The sequence below is a fragment of the Peromyscus californicus genome, unplaced genomic scaffold, assembly GCF_007827085.1.
Source record: "Peromyscus californicus insignis strain IS unplaced genomic scaffold, ASM782708v3 Scaffold_1__1_contigs__length_55948999, whole genome shotgun sequence".
Lineage (NCBI taxonomy): Eukaryota > Metazoa > Chordata > Mammalia > Rodentia > Cricetidae > Peromyscus > Peromyscus californicus.
In genome coordinates this window covers 53984243-54000445 of record NW_026294492.1, presented here as the reverse complement: position 1 = coordinate 54000445, position 16203 = coordinate 53984243, and the positions used below count along the sequence as shown (strand labels likewise).

Here is a 16203-nt window from a genome sequence, read left to right as displayed (position 1 = left end):
TCCCTGCAAGTATTTAAGTGTTTTCATGAGTTGAGATTTCCTTTGCTTGAAGAACATTCCAGAAGAGAACAACTAGCATTGGTGTGAGGGGGCTGGGTGTCCAAGTCGGATAGGGGTCAATGTCTTGGGAAACTGACATCCAGGCACCATGAGAAGCCTCTTCTCCTTTCACAGTGGGGAAACTGAGGCCCCAAGAGGGAAGGATCTCCGTGTCCCGTGGGTGAGGCCCTGGGGGAGGCTGAGAGCCGGAGTGGGGATGAGAGGATGGGGCTTGGGGCATCCCTCCTCACACCCAGGATCGTATCTTTTCTTTCCTTCTCCTTTTACCTTAAAAATGTTTTTAATTTCACTTATTTTGCGAGGAATGCACAGGTGCCACTGCGTGGGTGTGGATGGCGGAGGACTAACTTTCAGAAGCTAGTTCTGGCGTTCTCCTTCTACCAATAAGCAGCCGCTCCTGCCATCTGTCTGTCTGCGCTTGCACCGTGCACGCCATGGATAAGAAGGAGCCCAGGTCACTCAGCCATCCCCCACCTTCCAGGACCCACATAGAAACGACAGGGTCCCCCCTCCGAGTGACCACAGCAAGGTCACCCCGGACCCCACCCAGGCTCTCCTTTCCTCCACAGCCAGGGGAACTGACTGTGAAGGGCCGGGGAGACCCAGACAGGCTGCAGACACCCTGGGATGTGCTCATCTTTCCAGCCAGCCCGTCTCACCCTGACGGTAATTAGATCCCAGACCAGTGAGGAGACAGTGAACAGCCCGCCAGCCATCGTGGCGGCCCCACGCCCACAGGCTCGGGGAACCTGTAGGGTGTGTGTGCGTGTCCAGTCGGGGAGGGGATACTCCTCTCCATTCCTGCGCCCTCAGATCTTGAATTAGACTAGGCTTGGAAGGGTCTCACGTAGCCCAGGCTGGCCTCAAACTCACTGTACAGTCTAGGATGACCTTAAACTTCCAACCCTCCTGCCTATATCACCCATGTGCCGGGACCACAGGCGCGCACCGGGCTCAGCTTATGGTACTGCCTGGGGGTGGCACTCAGAGCTTCGTGTCCACTGAGCCCTGCCTCGGGGCTCGGGCCCCTCACTCACGGCAAGCCTGCGGGTGCACAGACCCTAATCCCACAATGCATCCCACGGGGGATCACTGCCCGCGTGAGTTTCGGGGATGTCACAAACTCACGGGGGCTTGCCCTCACCCGGGGCACGCGGGCACCCGGGCACCGGGACGCTCGCTTTGCCGCAGTTAGAGGACGAGGCCACGCCCCCCGGCCACTGGCCACGCCCGCCGCGCCTGGAGCCGGCAGACCTGCGCGGGCGTCACGGGTTTCCACCCGGGCCGGGATTCCCTAGCCGAGAACGCCCATGACGGTGGCGCCGGCTTGCGTGGGCCACGCTGGACCCGGGCTCGGATGACATCAGCCCCACGTTTGATTCTGCGCGAGCCGGGCACATGGACAAAGAAGGGTTTGCTTTGGTGTTCTCGTGCGTGCATTTGTGCCTTCGAGCGCTTAAGACGGGGCCGGCCGTGGCCTGGAGCTATGTGAGCCTCATTTCATGTATGGGGAAACTGAGGCTGTGTCCTGCCTGCCTTGCCAACTCATGTCTGTGGCCACAGGGTCGCAAGCTGAGGTCTCGGGCACCTGATCCAGGCTTATTTCGGGCCGGAAATACCTTTATCCCAAAGCCGGTAGAAAAAAAAAAACCCTGGGTTCCATCCCCAGCAAGCGTAAACCTGCTGACTTAGTGATGCATGCCTCTCATGCCAACAGCTCAGGAGGCCGAGGCAGGAGAACTGCTGTGAGCTTGAAGCCACCTGGAGCTACGTGGGGGACCCTGTCTCCAAAAGAAAACAGAAACAAAACAAAAGCAAACAAGCCAGGCCTGAGGTCGGAGTTCAGTGCACTGGCTCCCGCCCTGGCACCTCTCCCCACCGGGGTGAAGCGCACACGCTTGCCATCCCAGCCCTTGGGAGACTCAGGGGGTCAGCTACAGAATGAGTTTGAGGTGAGCCTGGGCTCCATGAGACCCTGTCTCCAAACGACCACACCAACGCTCTCTGCAGGGTGGCCCCTCCCCCTTCATCGCCCCCAGTCCATTCTGCACAAGCTGGCTCAGAGAGGGTCTTTGGGGGACCTGGCTCCACACAGCACAAGCGTGGCCAGCCCTGTAACCCGGTGTTGACTGCTCTCCAATGCCGGCCTTTGCTGCGGCCTGAGGCGGTGCCCACATGGGAGCCAGAATGCCTGGCCGGCCTGGTCGGGTGGGGTGTGCCCACTGGCTCCCGCTGACTCCAAGGCAGAAAAGACTCTAAATATAGCCTGGGAGGAGGTGAGAGCTATTTTTAGCCTGGGTGGCTTGGGCCCTCCCAGTTCCCAGGTCAGCAGTCTTGAGGCCAGCCAGGACCTGGGCCGAAGGGAGCAAGTTTGCTTCGTTTTCTGGGGTCCCCACACTCTGTGCAGGCTTGGGGAGAGCGGCCCTGGGGAGGGGGGCTGGGAAGGACAGGGGGAAGGAGAGGTTTCGGGGGAAGGGTCCCCTAGGCTCTCTCCTGCCTGCCCTGGCCTTCTGCTGGGCCAAACAGACTGCTTTCTATTTGGAGACACGTAGTACTTTCCATGGCTATTTTTAGCTGCATTGGGAACTCCACCACCCAGCCTGGCTGGCCGGCTTCTCCTCCTCTTCCTCCTCCTCCTCCTAGCTGGCTGACCCAAGACTGGTCTCACATACCACACAGCGGGCACAGCCCCACTGCCCTGCCGACAGCCTCAAGGAAGGGACATCCCCTGTTCTCTGATGGGGGAAGGGTGTGCCCAGGATTCCAGTGAGCAAACCCTTCCAGCCTCCAGGAATCCGTGACGCCCCACACCTAAAATCCGCCTCCAGGACAGGGTGGGGCTCCCCTGGCTCTAACCTTTCACCTCATTCTGGGGATGTCAAGAATGCCCAACATCTCTTTGGTGGGGGGATACCTTGTCCTCATAGGTGGGCTGCATGGTGAGGGTAAACTGAGGCACAGAAGGTGCTTGTGGATGGGGCAGGGAGAACATGGTTTTATTTCCATGGCTGCTTCTTCTTCTTCTTCTTCTTCTTCTTCTTCTTCTTCTTCTTCTTCTTCTTCTTCTTCTCCTCCTTCTTTTATTTTGTTTTTTTTGAGACAGGGTTTCTCTGTGTAGTGTTGGTGCCTGTCCTGTCTCTGTAGCCCAGGCTGGCCTCGAACTCACAGAGATCCGCCTGGCTCTGCCTCCCGAGTGCTGGGACTAAAGGCGTGCGCCACCACCGCCCGACGATACTACTTCTAACCGCTGCGCCTTGAGACAGTTTCCTCACCACTGGGGGCCTCTTTTCGGGATATGACCTGATTTTGTCAATGAATATATTTGATACCTTGGAGTGGGATTCATGCAGAGGACTGAGCCAGGTCTCAGGAAGGATGCACGGAAATGCAGCTAAATCCAGGTACCTAAGTACCTCCTAGTATTTAGTACTCTAGCACTTAGCACTCCAGTGATCAGTGCTCGAGTAGAGTACCCTAGCCCAGCTGAGGGCAGCATCTGGGGTCCCCAGCCTCACTAATCTGTGAGGTTGAAGGGTGAGTGATTACAGAGCAGGAAACTGAGGCCCTGGAATGTGCTCCCAGGGTCTCATGACTGGTGACACACGCCAGCACATGGTCCTGGCTGGCCCTTGGTGGTGACCTACAGCGCATGTCAGGGCTGTCCTGGTCATTCTGTAGCCATGCGGTCTCACTTAGCAGAGGCCTGTGGATGGCAGACCTGTCCTCAGTGTTCACACTCAGAGTTACAGAATCTTGTTGTTTTGCTTGGTTTTGAGACAGAGTCTTGCTATGTAGCCCCGGGGGAAGCAGAGCGGAGTGTGTACACTCTGGAACTTGTGGCTAGCCTCCTGCCTCTACCTCCAGAGTGCTTAGATGACAGATGTACCACCATGACCCCATTAAAATAACAAAATTTGGGGAGAGCAGCGATATGGCTGAGTCCGTAAAGCAACTGCATGTGAGTTTGGACCCCCAGCACCCACATAAAGCTGGGTGCAGCAGCGCATGCCTGTAATCCCAGGAGACTCCTCGGCCCTTGGCTCCTGAGCAGCCCCCAGGTCATGGGTGTCCCCCGACTCCTGACATTGCCCCTCAGCTGCTCCGAGCCTGGCTCCCGGAAGCAGGATCAGGAGGCTGAGGTGCTAAGGCCCGGCTGGGATCCCCGCCCGGGGCCCTGGCTTCGGAGAAAGGAAGTGGGCACCTTACGCAGCCCCGGCAGGGCCCAAGACAGCGCATCTTCAGAGAAAACGACCGGAAGTGCAGAGGAAGCTGCTGGCCAGATGCGGAAGTCAGAGCTGGTTCTACCTCACCCAGGCTGGCCTTGAGCTCACTCTGAAGCCAAGGACGACCTCAGATTCCTCACCCTCGTGCGTTCACCTCTGGGACGTTGTGATGGCCGTGGGCCAGCCTGGGGAGGAGGAAGATATGGGGGCACTGCATTAAACACACTAAGCCAGAGACAGGAAACAATTACCTCATCTTCTTGTGTCCTGCCACACTACTGAAGGTGTTTATCAGCTGTAGGAGCTCCCTGGTAGAATCTTTGGGGTCACTTATGTAGACTATCATGCCATCTGCAAATGGGGAAAGCTTGGCTTCCTCCTTTCCGATTTGCATCCCCTTGGTCTTGATGCAGGGGGAGGGGCTTGGACCTGCCTCACCTGAATCTACCAGGCTTTGCTGACTCCCCGTGGGAGGCCTTACCTTTTCGGGGGTGGGGGATGGGGGGTGAGTTGAGGGAGGAAGGTTGGGGGAGCGGGAGGAGGGAAGAGAGGGGGATCTGTGGTTGGTATGTGAAATGAATAAAAAAATTCTTAATAAAGAAAAAAGGTACCTGATCTTGTATGTGAAATGTAGATGTGAAAATATGATGGGGGGAGGTTCAGAGAGGGAGGGAATCAGTACCCGGGGGGTAAGAGTGGGACAAGGGGGCACCGGCCGAGTGCATGATGAAGAAGCACTGAAAAGCTCAGGATTTTGTGACATTTATGGAAAAAAAAGGATGACGTGGGCACAAAGGTGGCTCAGCAGTGAACACTCTTGTCACTGCAAGAGAGGACAGTTTTGATTCCAAGCACTCACTCAGGCTCCAGGGAGGAATCCAGCCTCTGTGACCACAGAGGGCACCTGCCAAGGGTGGAGCCCCGCCCCAAGGGGCTGGGGGCGTGGTCGGGGTGGAGCCCCGCCCAGAATCCCCAGTGATAGCTGGGGGCGTGGTCAGGGTGGAGCCCCGCCCAGAATCCCCAGTGAGGGGCTGGGGGCGTGGTCAGGGTGGAGCCCCGCCTAGAATCCCCCAGTGAGGGGCTGGGGGCGTGGTCAGGGTGGAGCCCCGCCCAGAATCCCCCAGTGAGGGGCTGGGGGCGTGGTCAGGGTGGAGCCCCGCCTAGAATCTCCAGTGAGGGGCTGGGGGCGTGGTCAGGGTGGAGCCCCGCCTAGAATCCCCAGAGAGGGTCTGGGGGCGTGGTCAGGGTGGAGCCCCGCCCAGAATCCCCCAGTGAGGGGCTGGGGGCGTGGTCAGGGGTAGGTTGCATGCACGTTGCATGCACAAGGCCCGCGGACTCTATCCCTTGAGGTATCAGAACACACCCTTAAGGGCTGTAGCCCGAAGGCTTGAGCCGGTCTTTGGGTGTGAAGAAGGGTCAGGGTGGCTGCAGCCCGGGGGTCAGGACAGAGGGTCCCGACCCTGCACACCTGGTGGCTGGCCCGGCCCCACTTCCCACAGGCTGGCCTGCTGCAGTCTGACATGGACAGGGCGAGTTTCTTCCCACCTCGGAGCTGGAGTTCTTCCCGGACTGATAAATTCCAGCGAAAGTGCGTGGGTGCGTTCTCAGGCCGCCGCCGCCAGCGCCGCATTCCGTCACTCTTTCCACGGTAAACCTGCTGGTTGCAAGGTCGGAGCCCCAGGTGTCCTGCAGAGAGCGGGACCTGCTCGGGGACCCCCCCCCACGTGACCCTGCCCTCCCCGGGAACGTTTCCCCATCCCGTGTCCCTGCAGCAGCAGCCGTGGCCGCCGTGTTAATGCCCCTTCTGCTACTGTGATGAACCTTGGTTCCGGGTTCCAGGCCATCCCTGCAGGGTTGTCAGGGCAACGGGAAGCTGACGCGACCGTCGAATCAGAGAACAAGGCGGGTCCTCAGTTTCCCCTTTCTCACAGAGTTCTGGGCCAACCTGCGTGGGGAGTGGCGCCGCCTGGGCAGCTGGGTCTCCCCACAGCAGTCAGTGTAATCTGGAGGCTCCCTGAGGACAGGCGGGCCTGATCCAGACAAATGGGTCATCGCAAGCGCCTGCTGTGTGGAGAAGGTCTTCGTCAGAGTCAGGGACTCGGTATTGACTGCTCCTGGGAAGCCCGTTTCCTTTAAAGTACTTTTACTACGTTCATTTATTTATTTGTGAAAAAAAAAGCGTTTATTAGCGGCACCTGCCTTTAATCCCAGCATGTGGGGGAGAGAGGCAGGCAGACTCTGTCAGCTCCAGGCCAAATTGGTCTACGCAGTGAGCTCGGGGTCAGTCAGCGAAACAGAGTGAGAACTTGTCTCAAGAAGCTTTGTTTTTTGTTTTGATTACATTTTTATTTTGTTGAGACAGGGTTTCTCTGTGTAGCCCCGGATGTCCTGGATCTCGCTCTGTAGACCAGGCTGGCCTTGAACTCACAGAGATCCGCCTGCCTCTGTCTCCTGAGTGCTGGGACTAAAGGCGTGCGCCACCACCTCCTGGCTTATTACTTTTTAAATTTATTTATTTGTATGGCAACCAAATAAGCTTATTGGGGCTACTTAGGTAGCATTTGGGGACCAGATGCCCTGACAGCCTGCCAGGGCATGGCTAAGGACTCGGGCTGTGTTGCTGGGGGATAGGCATAGCCTCCTCTTACCATGCAATTGTTCCTTGTTCACAGAAGCCCCGAGCCGGGCTTCGTGGGCTTCATGGGCCGCATGCCCTGAGGTGTGCAATTTTCTTAAGGTTCCCTGTGAGTCTCAGGAGCCCTCCCTTCTCTCCCAGAGAGGAAATATATGTGACTAGGAACCGGAGAACAGCGAAAGTCGCTGGGGAAGTGTCACCGCAAGCCCTTCCCATCCTTCCGAAACAGCTGGATGACAGCTGGGTCTCGGTACATCGGGGAAAGCTTTTCCTTACTCCAATCCAGTTGTGGAGGCCGTCATGCCCTCCCTGTGTGGACCCACACCCTGGGGTAGGGACCGAGCTGCATCTGCAGAGGTGGGGGTCGGGCATCTGAGGGGCACCCAGCATGGCTCGTAGCGCAGCTTACTTTGGGGTGTTTGTATGTGGAGGCCAGAGGTTGACATCGACTGTGTTCTTCACCTTGTTTTTGGAGACACGGCCTCTCACAGAGCCCAGAGCTCACTGATTGGGCTAGACTGGCCGACCAGGCCTCTCCATCCCCCAGTGCTGGGGTACAGTGTGTGTTACTGTGTCTGGTTTTTAACTTGGGTGCTGCGGATTCGAACTCAGGTCCTTATGCTTGTGTGCAAACATATACCCCACTGAGTTCTTGTGAGGCTCTCCACCCGCGGCCGACCCTCTTTTTCAGCCACTCTTGGTGTGTGGGGTGCCAGAGCACACAAGAGGAACACACTGTTGCCTTGGGATCGGGAACTCCAGTGACAGCTACCCATGAGTCGACCCTGCCGCTGGGGTGGGACTGCCCAGTGGGCAGCTCTCTGAGTGGCCTACGCCCCTGGACCACAGCAAGTGTGACAGTGCATTCCTGTCATCCTCACACCGCCGAGGCAGGAGGATCACCACAAGTTTGAGGCCAGCCTGAGGTACACAGTAAGTCCCAGGACAGTCAGGGTTAGACAGAGAGGCCCTGCCTCAAAATAAATAAATAAATAAATAGATAGATAGATAGATAAGTAGATAAATAGATAAATAACCAAATAATAAAATGCCTTCAGGAAAATAAATTTTTTTTTGTTTTTGTTTTTCGAGACAGGTTTTCTCTGTGTGTAGTTTTGGTGCGTACATCACTGCTGCCCAGCTTATAATAATTTTTTTAAAGCCTCATTGGCTTACAAAGTTTTTTGGAGCTGGGCGGTGGTGGCGCACTCCTTTAATCCCAGCACTCGGGACGCAGAGCTAGGCAGATCTCTGTGAGTTCGAGGCCAGCCTGGGCTACCAAGTGAGTTCCAGGAGAGGCACCGAAACTACACAGAGACACCCTGTCTCAAAAAAACAAACAAACCAAAAAAAGCTATTCTGGCAGGAACCTGTCTTTGGTCTGTCATGTTCGGTCTGGGTGACAGACATCTGTCTTTAATGTGTGGGTGTTGCCTGTTTGCCCTGCACCATGTGCCTACAGTGCCCACGGAGGCCAGAAGGGGGCGTTGGATCCCCCGGAGCTGGAGTCACATGGGGCTTCTGGACCCTCTACAAGAGGGGCAAGTGCTCTTAACTCTGAGCATCTCTCCAGCCACCTCCACCCCCCCACCCCATCTAGGATTTTTCAAGGCCTTGAACTCACAGCAATCCTCCTGCCTCCACCTCCTGAGTGTCAGGATGACAGGCTTGAGCCCCCACACCTGTCAAATAGACATTTGCTTACGTTTCCCCAGTAGAAGCCCTGAGATTGTGGTGGCCTTGGGGCCCTGGATGATCTAGAGTGCTCAAGGCCCTCCGGTCATGTTCTCTGGTTCTACACAGGCCCCCACGCTCTGGGCTCTTCCGTCAAGGTGTGGGCGTCTTTGGGGCTGGCGCCTGATGATCACAGCCTTCCTCCAAGGGTCACCTGCTGTCTGTAGAGTCCCGCTGTTCTCCTCTGTGAGAAGCTGTTTCACTCAGCACGGAGTGTTCCTGAGTCACCCTGTGCCAGAGCCATGTCCCTTCCCACGGCTGAGTGGCATCCTACGGTATGAGCATGTTTTCTTTCTCTGTTCACCTATGCCCGAATGCCTGACATGCTTCCAGCCTTTGTCTCTTAGGAGCTGCTCAGAACATTCCTTTCTTTCTTTAAAAAAAAAAAATGATTTATCTGCTTTTCGTTATGTGTAGTACGTGTGTGTCTGTGTGTAGCAAGTGAGTGGCAGTTCCCACAGAGGCCAGAAGGGGGCGCCGGCTCCCCTAGAGCTGGTGTCATAGGCGGTTGTGAGCCGTCATGTGGGCGCTGGGAACCAAGCCCAGGTCTTTGGAAAGAGCATCGAGCTTTTAATATCTCGGCCATCTCTTCAGCCCTGATCATTTCTTTCCATATTTGTTCATTGGCTGAATTGTTTATTCTTGAAATGGGGTCTCACTGTGTAGCCCAGGCTGCCCTGGAAGTCATCGTCCCCTGATCCCGGAATTCTGAGGTCACAGGCAAATGCCTGACTTCCCGTTTTTCTAGGACTCTTGGCATGTGTCTTTTTCTTTCTCCCAGGTGAGCAGCTGTGAGCAGAGCTGTGGACCGAGGAATCATGGGAGGTGAGGGAAGGCTGTACTTTCTTCAGAGGTGGGGGCTACAGCATCACAGAGCCACCCACGTCTTCGCCACGCTCTCATCTCCCACGTTACAGCTCTAAAGTTCCTTATTCAGACTGATACAGGGTGAGGCTTTTGCCTTATTGTTTTACCTGTATATCTATCCATCCACCATCTGTTAATCCATTTTTCTATTATCTATAGCTATCGATCCATCATCTGCTACATACCTGCCTGTGGTCTACTCAACATCTATCTCTTTATTTATCTATCCATCTAGACAGGGTTCCATTCTTTCTTTTTAAATTTAATTTGTTTGTTTGTTTATTGTCTTTCAAGACAGGGTTTCTCTGTATAGCCTTGGCTGTTCTGGAACTCACTCTGTAGACCAGGCTGGCCTCGAACTCACAGAGATCCACCTGCCTCTGCCTCCCAAGTGCTGGGATTAAAGGTGTGTGCTGCCAACTGCCCAGCTTTATTTTATTTATTCATTTCATGTGCATGGGTGTTTCCTGTATATATGTCTGTCAGTGTATCACGTGAATGCAGCGCCCACAGAGACCAGAAGTGGGTGTCAGATCCCCTGGAATTGGAGTTGGAGTTACAGACGGTTGTGAGCCACCATGTGGTGCTGGGAATCGAACCCTGGTCCTCTGCAAGAGTGCTCTAACCATTTAGCTATCTCTCCAGCACCAGGGTCCCATTCTATAGCCCAGGCTAGCCTGGAACTCCAGCCCCTCCTGCCTCAGCCTCCAAGTATTGCCCCTGTTTCTCGTCTCTCCATGTGGCCGTGCTCCCCCTCTGTCATGGGAAAGCTGAAACAAAGCCCTCTAGTGCCCTTCCTGTCTCTGAGAAGTTGTTGTGGAGGGAGTGTGAACCCATGGGCGTGTGGTCTGTGACTCACCAGCGTGTTCACTTGGCTCAGGGATGCTGCTGTCATTGTCTCATAAGCTTCAGACACTTCCGGAAATGTGCCCTGTTCTCTTTTGTCCTGAGTCTTCCTGGCACTTTTTCAAGTGCCGCCCCCACCCCCCACCCCACCCCCCCTTTCTAAACTTCCTGCAGTTCCTGTCCACTTCTCTAGCCTGGGAAGGCTGGCAGGGAGAAGTCTTGGCTGATGTCACACAGTGTGACATCCTGCACACAGGAGCCTGTCTGCTTACGTACCGCGCAGAGGGCGAGGTAGGGAACTGATCCTCTCCCCGTCTCCTCAGCTGGACCCTGGGAATACCGCCCAGGTGAGTTTATAAGGCCATGGTCCCTCAGAGGCCGCCACGGACCACATTAAGTGGTGGCAAAGTCAACAACACAAACTCTTCCCGCCTGCTCCCCCTCCCCCTTGCTGTCCTGAGCTCACCCCTGGACCTCGGGTCATAATGTGAACAACAGCAGATGAATGTCTGCCTCATGCTAGGCCTCCCTGGGAGCCCGGCTGCAGGCTGCTGCTTCCCAGCCCCGAAGACCACCTCATCTGCGCCCTCAGGCCTGCGACACAGCATCTCTTTGAGCAGACAGACGTTGCAGATGGGTCAAGCAGAGGACCCTGAGCTGGGGACCACCCTGGATCATCCAGGGCTTGCTGTCAACCTTCAGGTCCTTGGGAAGAGGCAGGAGGGTGGACGGCAGCCAAGGATGCCTGTCTTGAACCTCTGACCCCACAACTGTTTGGGAGTAAAAGGTCTTTTATTTTTTACAGAGCTGGGATGGAACCCAGGGTCTTTGCACACCAGATGTGAGTTGTCTTCATGGAGCCGTGTTCTGAGCCCCTTCCTAGGCAGGTGTACAGTGTGCCTGTCTCAGAACAAAACCAAAGACTGCAGTGGAGCTCAGTGGTTGGAGCACTCACTCCGCACGAAGGAAAAAGCCCAGGCTCCCATCCCCAGCACTGCATGAACAGGCATGGCAGCCATACCTATCATCCAGAGTCAGGAGTTCAAGGTTAGCCCTTGCTGTACAATGAGTTCGGAGCCAGTCTGGGCTACATGAGACCCTTGTCTCAAAACAAAACGCTTCCGTGTGCAGATCTGTCATCCACCAGGGCTGAACCTCACTCCTCCCTCATTCCAGGCCTTGTGGATGGAATCCCTGAAGGAAGGGTGTGTGGATGATTGGCCACTGTCCATCACCTGAGCTGTCCCAGCCAGGGAGAGAAACAAAGAGTTTGGAGTCAGGTAAAAGGAAGACTGAGTCTTTATTATGGAGGATTGACATTGCCGTGACCCTCATTCCACACAATATTAAACACTGTCAGAGTGGGTGTGGCACAACAGAATTCTTTTTTAAAATCAGAAATAAAAACCAACCAAGTCACAATGCAGACAGAAGAGGGGGAGCCAGGGCCTGGCGTGAAGTGCAGGAAACAGAAAGTGCTGTGTGACGTCCTGTGACGTCTGGCCATTGTGTCTGAGACACTCAGACAGGGTGCTTATGGCTTCTGTTGAGGACAAGGGAGGGCCTGGCGGCTTCTCTGTGGGTTGGAAGTCTCTCCTCGGTCACCCAAGCTGGAGCAGATCTCGCTGCTTTTTCCCTTTTCTTCCTTTTTTAGACTGTGTCTCTGTAGCCCTGGCTGTGGGGAACTCGCTCTGTAGACCAGGCTGGTCTCAAACTCACAGGGACTCATTAGCCTCTGCCTTTATCGGGGGGCTAAAGGTGTGCGCCACCACAGCCCGGCTCCTGATTGCTGTTGTGTCCTGGCTTCTCCAAGCCGAGGCAGGGCTCTGGTGGCTGGGATGGGACCCGGGGACTATTCTGGGGCCCAAGGTCCATCCTGGAAACACTGGTAAAGCATGTCCCACCTTCCTTGGGGAACAAGAGGCCACTTTTGCCCTTGGTCTGTGGGTCACCTGGGGAGGGGCAGTTGGAGGTTCAGGTGTAGATGTTGGTTTGATTTTTTTTTTTTTCTTTCCTAGAGTGGAGAGAGGAAAAGCTGCTTCTACCAAACACTGGCCATGACATCCACTGCCAGCAACCCCACCTGAGGGAGGCCGAGGTAGCAGGGACGGCGGATGAGTGCGCTGAGTTTTCTGGTTTTGAGACATGGTCTCCTGTAGTCCAGGCTAGCCTTGAAATCATTATGTAGCAGAAGATGACCATGAAGTCCTGATCCTCCTACCTCCACCTCCCCAGTGTGCCCAGGCCTGGGTGCTGTGAGCTGGAGATGGAAGCTTGGCTCTCTGGCATGCTAGGAGAGTGCTCTGCTCACGGGGCTGCCACCCTGGTCCCCAGTACATGCTTTTCTCTCTCTTTGCTAGTGAGGCTGGGTACACACACCCTGGGGCCCTGGTTCCTACTCTAACGCAAAGTGGCTGTAGCTTTGGGGAGACACAGTGGCTTTTCTGATCCCAACACTGGTTTGGGGAGTCAGGTTCCCCAATGTCCCTGACCCTCCTTGACCAGTCATGAGGACCCGATGCACAGGAAGGGTCTGACCTTAAGTCTGTGCCCTCTGGGAGCCAGCCCAGGGAGGGGGAGACGGGGGTCCCCTCTTAGCACCTACAATGTCTCCCCTTAGTCTCACTGCAGACTTCTTTCCCTGGCACCATCAGAATGAGTTGGGGGCCCTGCCACCTTACCTAGGAGGTAGGTTGTGCCTGGAGGGCTGGGACACGAGGCGGGGTGTGTGAGCCCCATTCACTTTCCCCGTGCGCAGTTTGGGCAGCTGTCCAGGGGCCAGCCTGGTGCAGCTCTTGGGAGCTGATTTCCACCAGGGCCGTGGGACATAACTGGACTGGCTTCATTTCTGCTGCTTGCTCCCACACTGGCCTTCTGGGAGGGGCCTGAGGCAGCAGGGCACTCCTGAATCCATCATCATCCCGGGGCTTAGGATGCCTGTGAGGTATGGCGGCAGTCCACGCTGGCACAGCCAAGCCTCGTCAGGGGCCACTGTGCTGTTACTGCCCTGTGTAGAGGGTTCTTCACAGCCAACCCTGTGCCGGGCAAGGAAGCAGAGACCTGTCTGTCATGCAGGTACTCTGGAGGCAGAGGCAAGAAGATCTCCAGTTCCAGGGAACGAAACAGAAACAGTGGAGGCCCTGGCTCAGGAGTGAAGGCCCGCCTAGAATTCCCAGTGAGGGGCTGGGGGCGTGGTCAGGGTGGAGCCCCGCCTAGAATTCCCAGTGAGGGTCTGGGGGCGTGGTCAGGGTGGAGCCCCGCCTAGAATCCCCAGTGAGGGTCTGGGGGCGTGGTCATGTGGAGCCCCGCCTAGAATCCCCCAGTGAGGGTTGGGGGCGTGGTCAGGGTGGAGCCCCGCCTAGAATCCCCAGTGAGGGTCTGGGGGCGTGGTCAGGGTGGAGCCCCGCCTAGAATCCCCAGTGAGGGGCTGGGGGCGTGGTCAGGGTGGAGCCCCGCCCAGAATCCCCAGTGAGGGGCTGGGGGCGTGGTCAGGGTGGAGCCCCGCCCAGAACCCCCAGTGGGGGTGCAGTGCAGACCTGGTCTGCAGTCCTCACACTGAGGGCCTCCAGCTCCTTGGAGAGTGATTTGGTCCAGCCAGGGGAGGGGATCCAGAGTCACAGTGACCGTCACCACGTGGGATGCAGGACCCCATCTCTGTGACTCCCTCTCAGTCTCTTCAAGATAATTAAGTCTGCATTTCTGCCCTCATGAGCCTTGGTAACTGGGGAAAGCGAGGGAACGGGGAGCCACCCGTGACCACGTGGGTCTCGGGCTTAGGAGACAAAATCACGCATTCGGCCATAGCAGCAACTGCCCGCGCTGCGTGGAGACCCGGATGTTCTGAAACGAGCCGCGTCCCCGGAGAAAGGGCCCTGTGCATGACAGGGGGACGCCGGGAGTGTTCCTCCAGCTGGGAGGCGGGGTCCCGGAGGTCGGTGACAGGACGGCTGTCCCCAGCCCTCGGGATCCTTGCTTTGGCCTCGGGAGTGCTGGGGCGCACACACGCGCCCCTGCGTCTGGACTTTTTATGTGGGATTAGAACTCAGGTCCTCACGCTTGCGAGGCGCGCGCCTCACCCGCTGAGCCATGTCCCCAACCTAAGGGGACATAGTCACATCACTCAGGTCCCCGGGGATACTGGACGGGCGTGGGGAGGGGGGGCTAACATCGGGGCGCCCAGAGGCCCATGGCGGGGTCCCAAACTCCACCCTCATCAGGGGGTCTGCTCTCACGAAGGTTCCTCTAGAACTCAAAGCATGAGGAAGGGATTCGGGTATTCTTCTCACAGTAAAAGTTGGACAGCGTGGGGGGGACGGGGGAGAGCATGGAGAGCGCGCTAGAGAATTATGCAGGGCTTTTTGTCTTTGAAGGGGTTCTCAGAGGCCGGCACTCCGACCAGCAAGGGGTCGGTCCTGGCATGCTGCTCACAGTAGCTCATCAGTTCTGAAGAGGCTTTGGAGACCTGTGAGGCACAAGCAGAGAGGGCAGGTCAGATGGGGGAGACGCCCACGGCGGCCACGGGGACAGGGAGAGCCCAGATGATGATGGCCGCTCAAACTCCGGCACACAGGCTGTGGAATACTACACAGCCACAAAGAGGAATGAGACTCTGACACAGGCTACAGCATGGAGAGGTTCTGCGGACATCGTGCTCGGTGAGAGCATCAGACACAGAAGGCCACGCAGTGTGGACTCCATGATAAGATATTTATAGAGCAAGTGAATCCGGCGACAGGAAGTAGATGCATGGTTGCTAGGGGATGGAGATGGAATAAGGAGATGGCTCCTGAAACAGGCTTTGAGTGCAAGTACACAGTGGTGATCTATAAGAGGCACTGTGCACACACAAAATACCACACACAGGGGCTGGGGGCGTGGTCAGGGTGGAGCCCCGCCCAGAATCCCCCAGTGAGGGCTGGGGGCGTGGTCAGGATGGAGCCCCACCCAGAATCCCCCAGTGAGGGGCTGGGGGCGTGGTCAGGATGGAGCCCCGCCCAGAATCCCCCAGTGAGGGTCTGGGGGCGTGGACAGGGTGGAGCCCCGCCTAGAATCCCCAGTGAGGGGCTGGGGGCGTGGTCAGGGTGGAGCCCCGCCCAGAATCCCCCAGTGAGGGGCTGGGGGCGTGGTCAGGGTGGAGCCCCGCCCAGAATCCCCCAGTGAGGGGCTGGGGGCGTGGTCAGGGTGGAGCCCCGCCCAGAATCCCCCAGTGAGGGGCTGGGGGCGGGGCTCCGAGGTCCAACACTCCGTGTCCATGGGAACCTCTGGGCTCCATCCCCCACTTGCCAAAGAAGCGGAGGGGAATGGAGGTCTCTCGTGTCCCTCGCCCGGAGCTAGCATTTAGGCCAGCCGTGGTTGGAGTCCTTCATTAGATCCACTCCCACCCGAGACAGGAGCCCATAGAAAGGCCCTGCCTGTCACGGGACCTGGCCCTGTCCCACCTCACGAGGGTGATCTGAGCTCCGCCGAGAAGCATCTCACTGACCCTGCAGCTGCAGCCCCAGCCCACTGAGGTCTTCAGGAAGCTGGCTCCTGTCACCCCGGCCACACCCCTGCACTGCTCCGCTCTGGTCCCTCGGGGCTGCTGGCCGTGCGGGGCACCAGCGGCCACCTGCTTCTGCGTCTCGATGGGCCACCGTTTTGGCTGATGTTTTGTTTTTCTGAAACAGGGTCTCATGTAGCCGGGGATGATGACAGGCGTGCACCACCGCGTCTGGTGAGGACCCAGGGCCTCGTGCATAAGCACTCTACTCACTGAGCTATGAGCACTGCACCAACACTCCCGCACTAAGTAACCCACAGGTCTTTTGCTTTGGAGCCGGGGTCTCACTCTGCTGCCCG

The 16203-nt window shown here is 57.1% G+C and overlaps 1 protein-coding gene across 4 annotated transcripts in view; it reads right to left on the bottom strand.

Moving 5' to 3' along the window:
- Nucleotides 1–11646: 11646 nt before the first annotated feature.
- Gng7 (G protein subunit gamma 7) overlaps nucleotides 11647–16203 on the bottom strand; it is a 67367-nt gene continuing 62810 nt past the window's right edge. For 3 of the 4 annotated variants that reach the window (XM_052747120.1, XM_052747121.1, XM_052747119.1), the window contains one exon: nucleotides 11647–14827. In XM_052747120.1, coding sequence (XP_052603080.1) covers nucleotides 14702–14827 — 126 coding nt within the window. In that variant the 3' untranslated portion in view covers nucleotides 11647–14701. The remainder of the gene's footprint in view (nucleotides 14828–16203) is intronic. The other variant, XM_052747118.1, reaches the window with a different exon arrangement.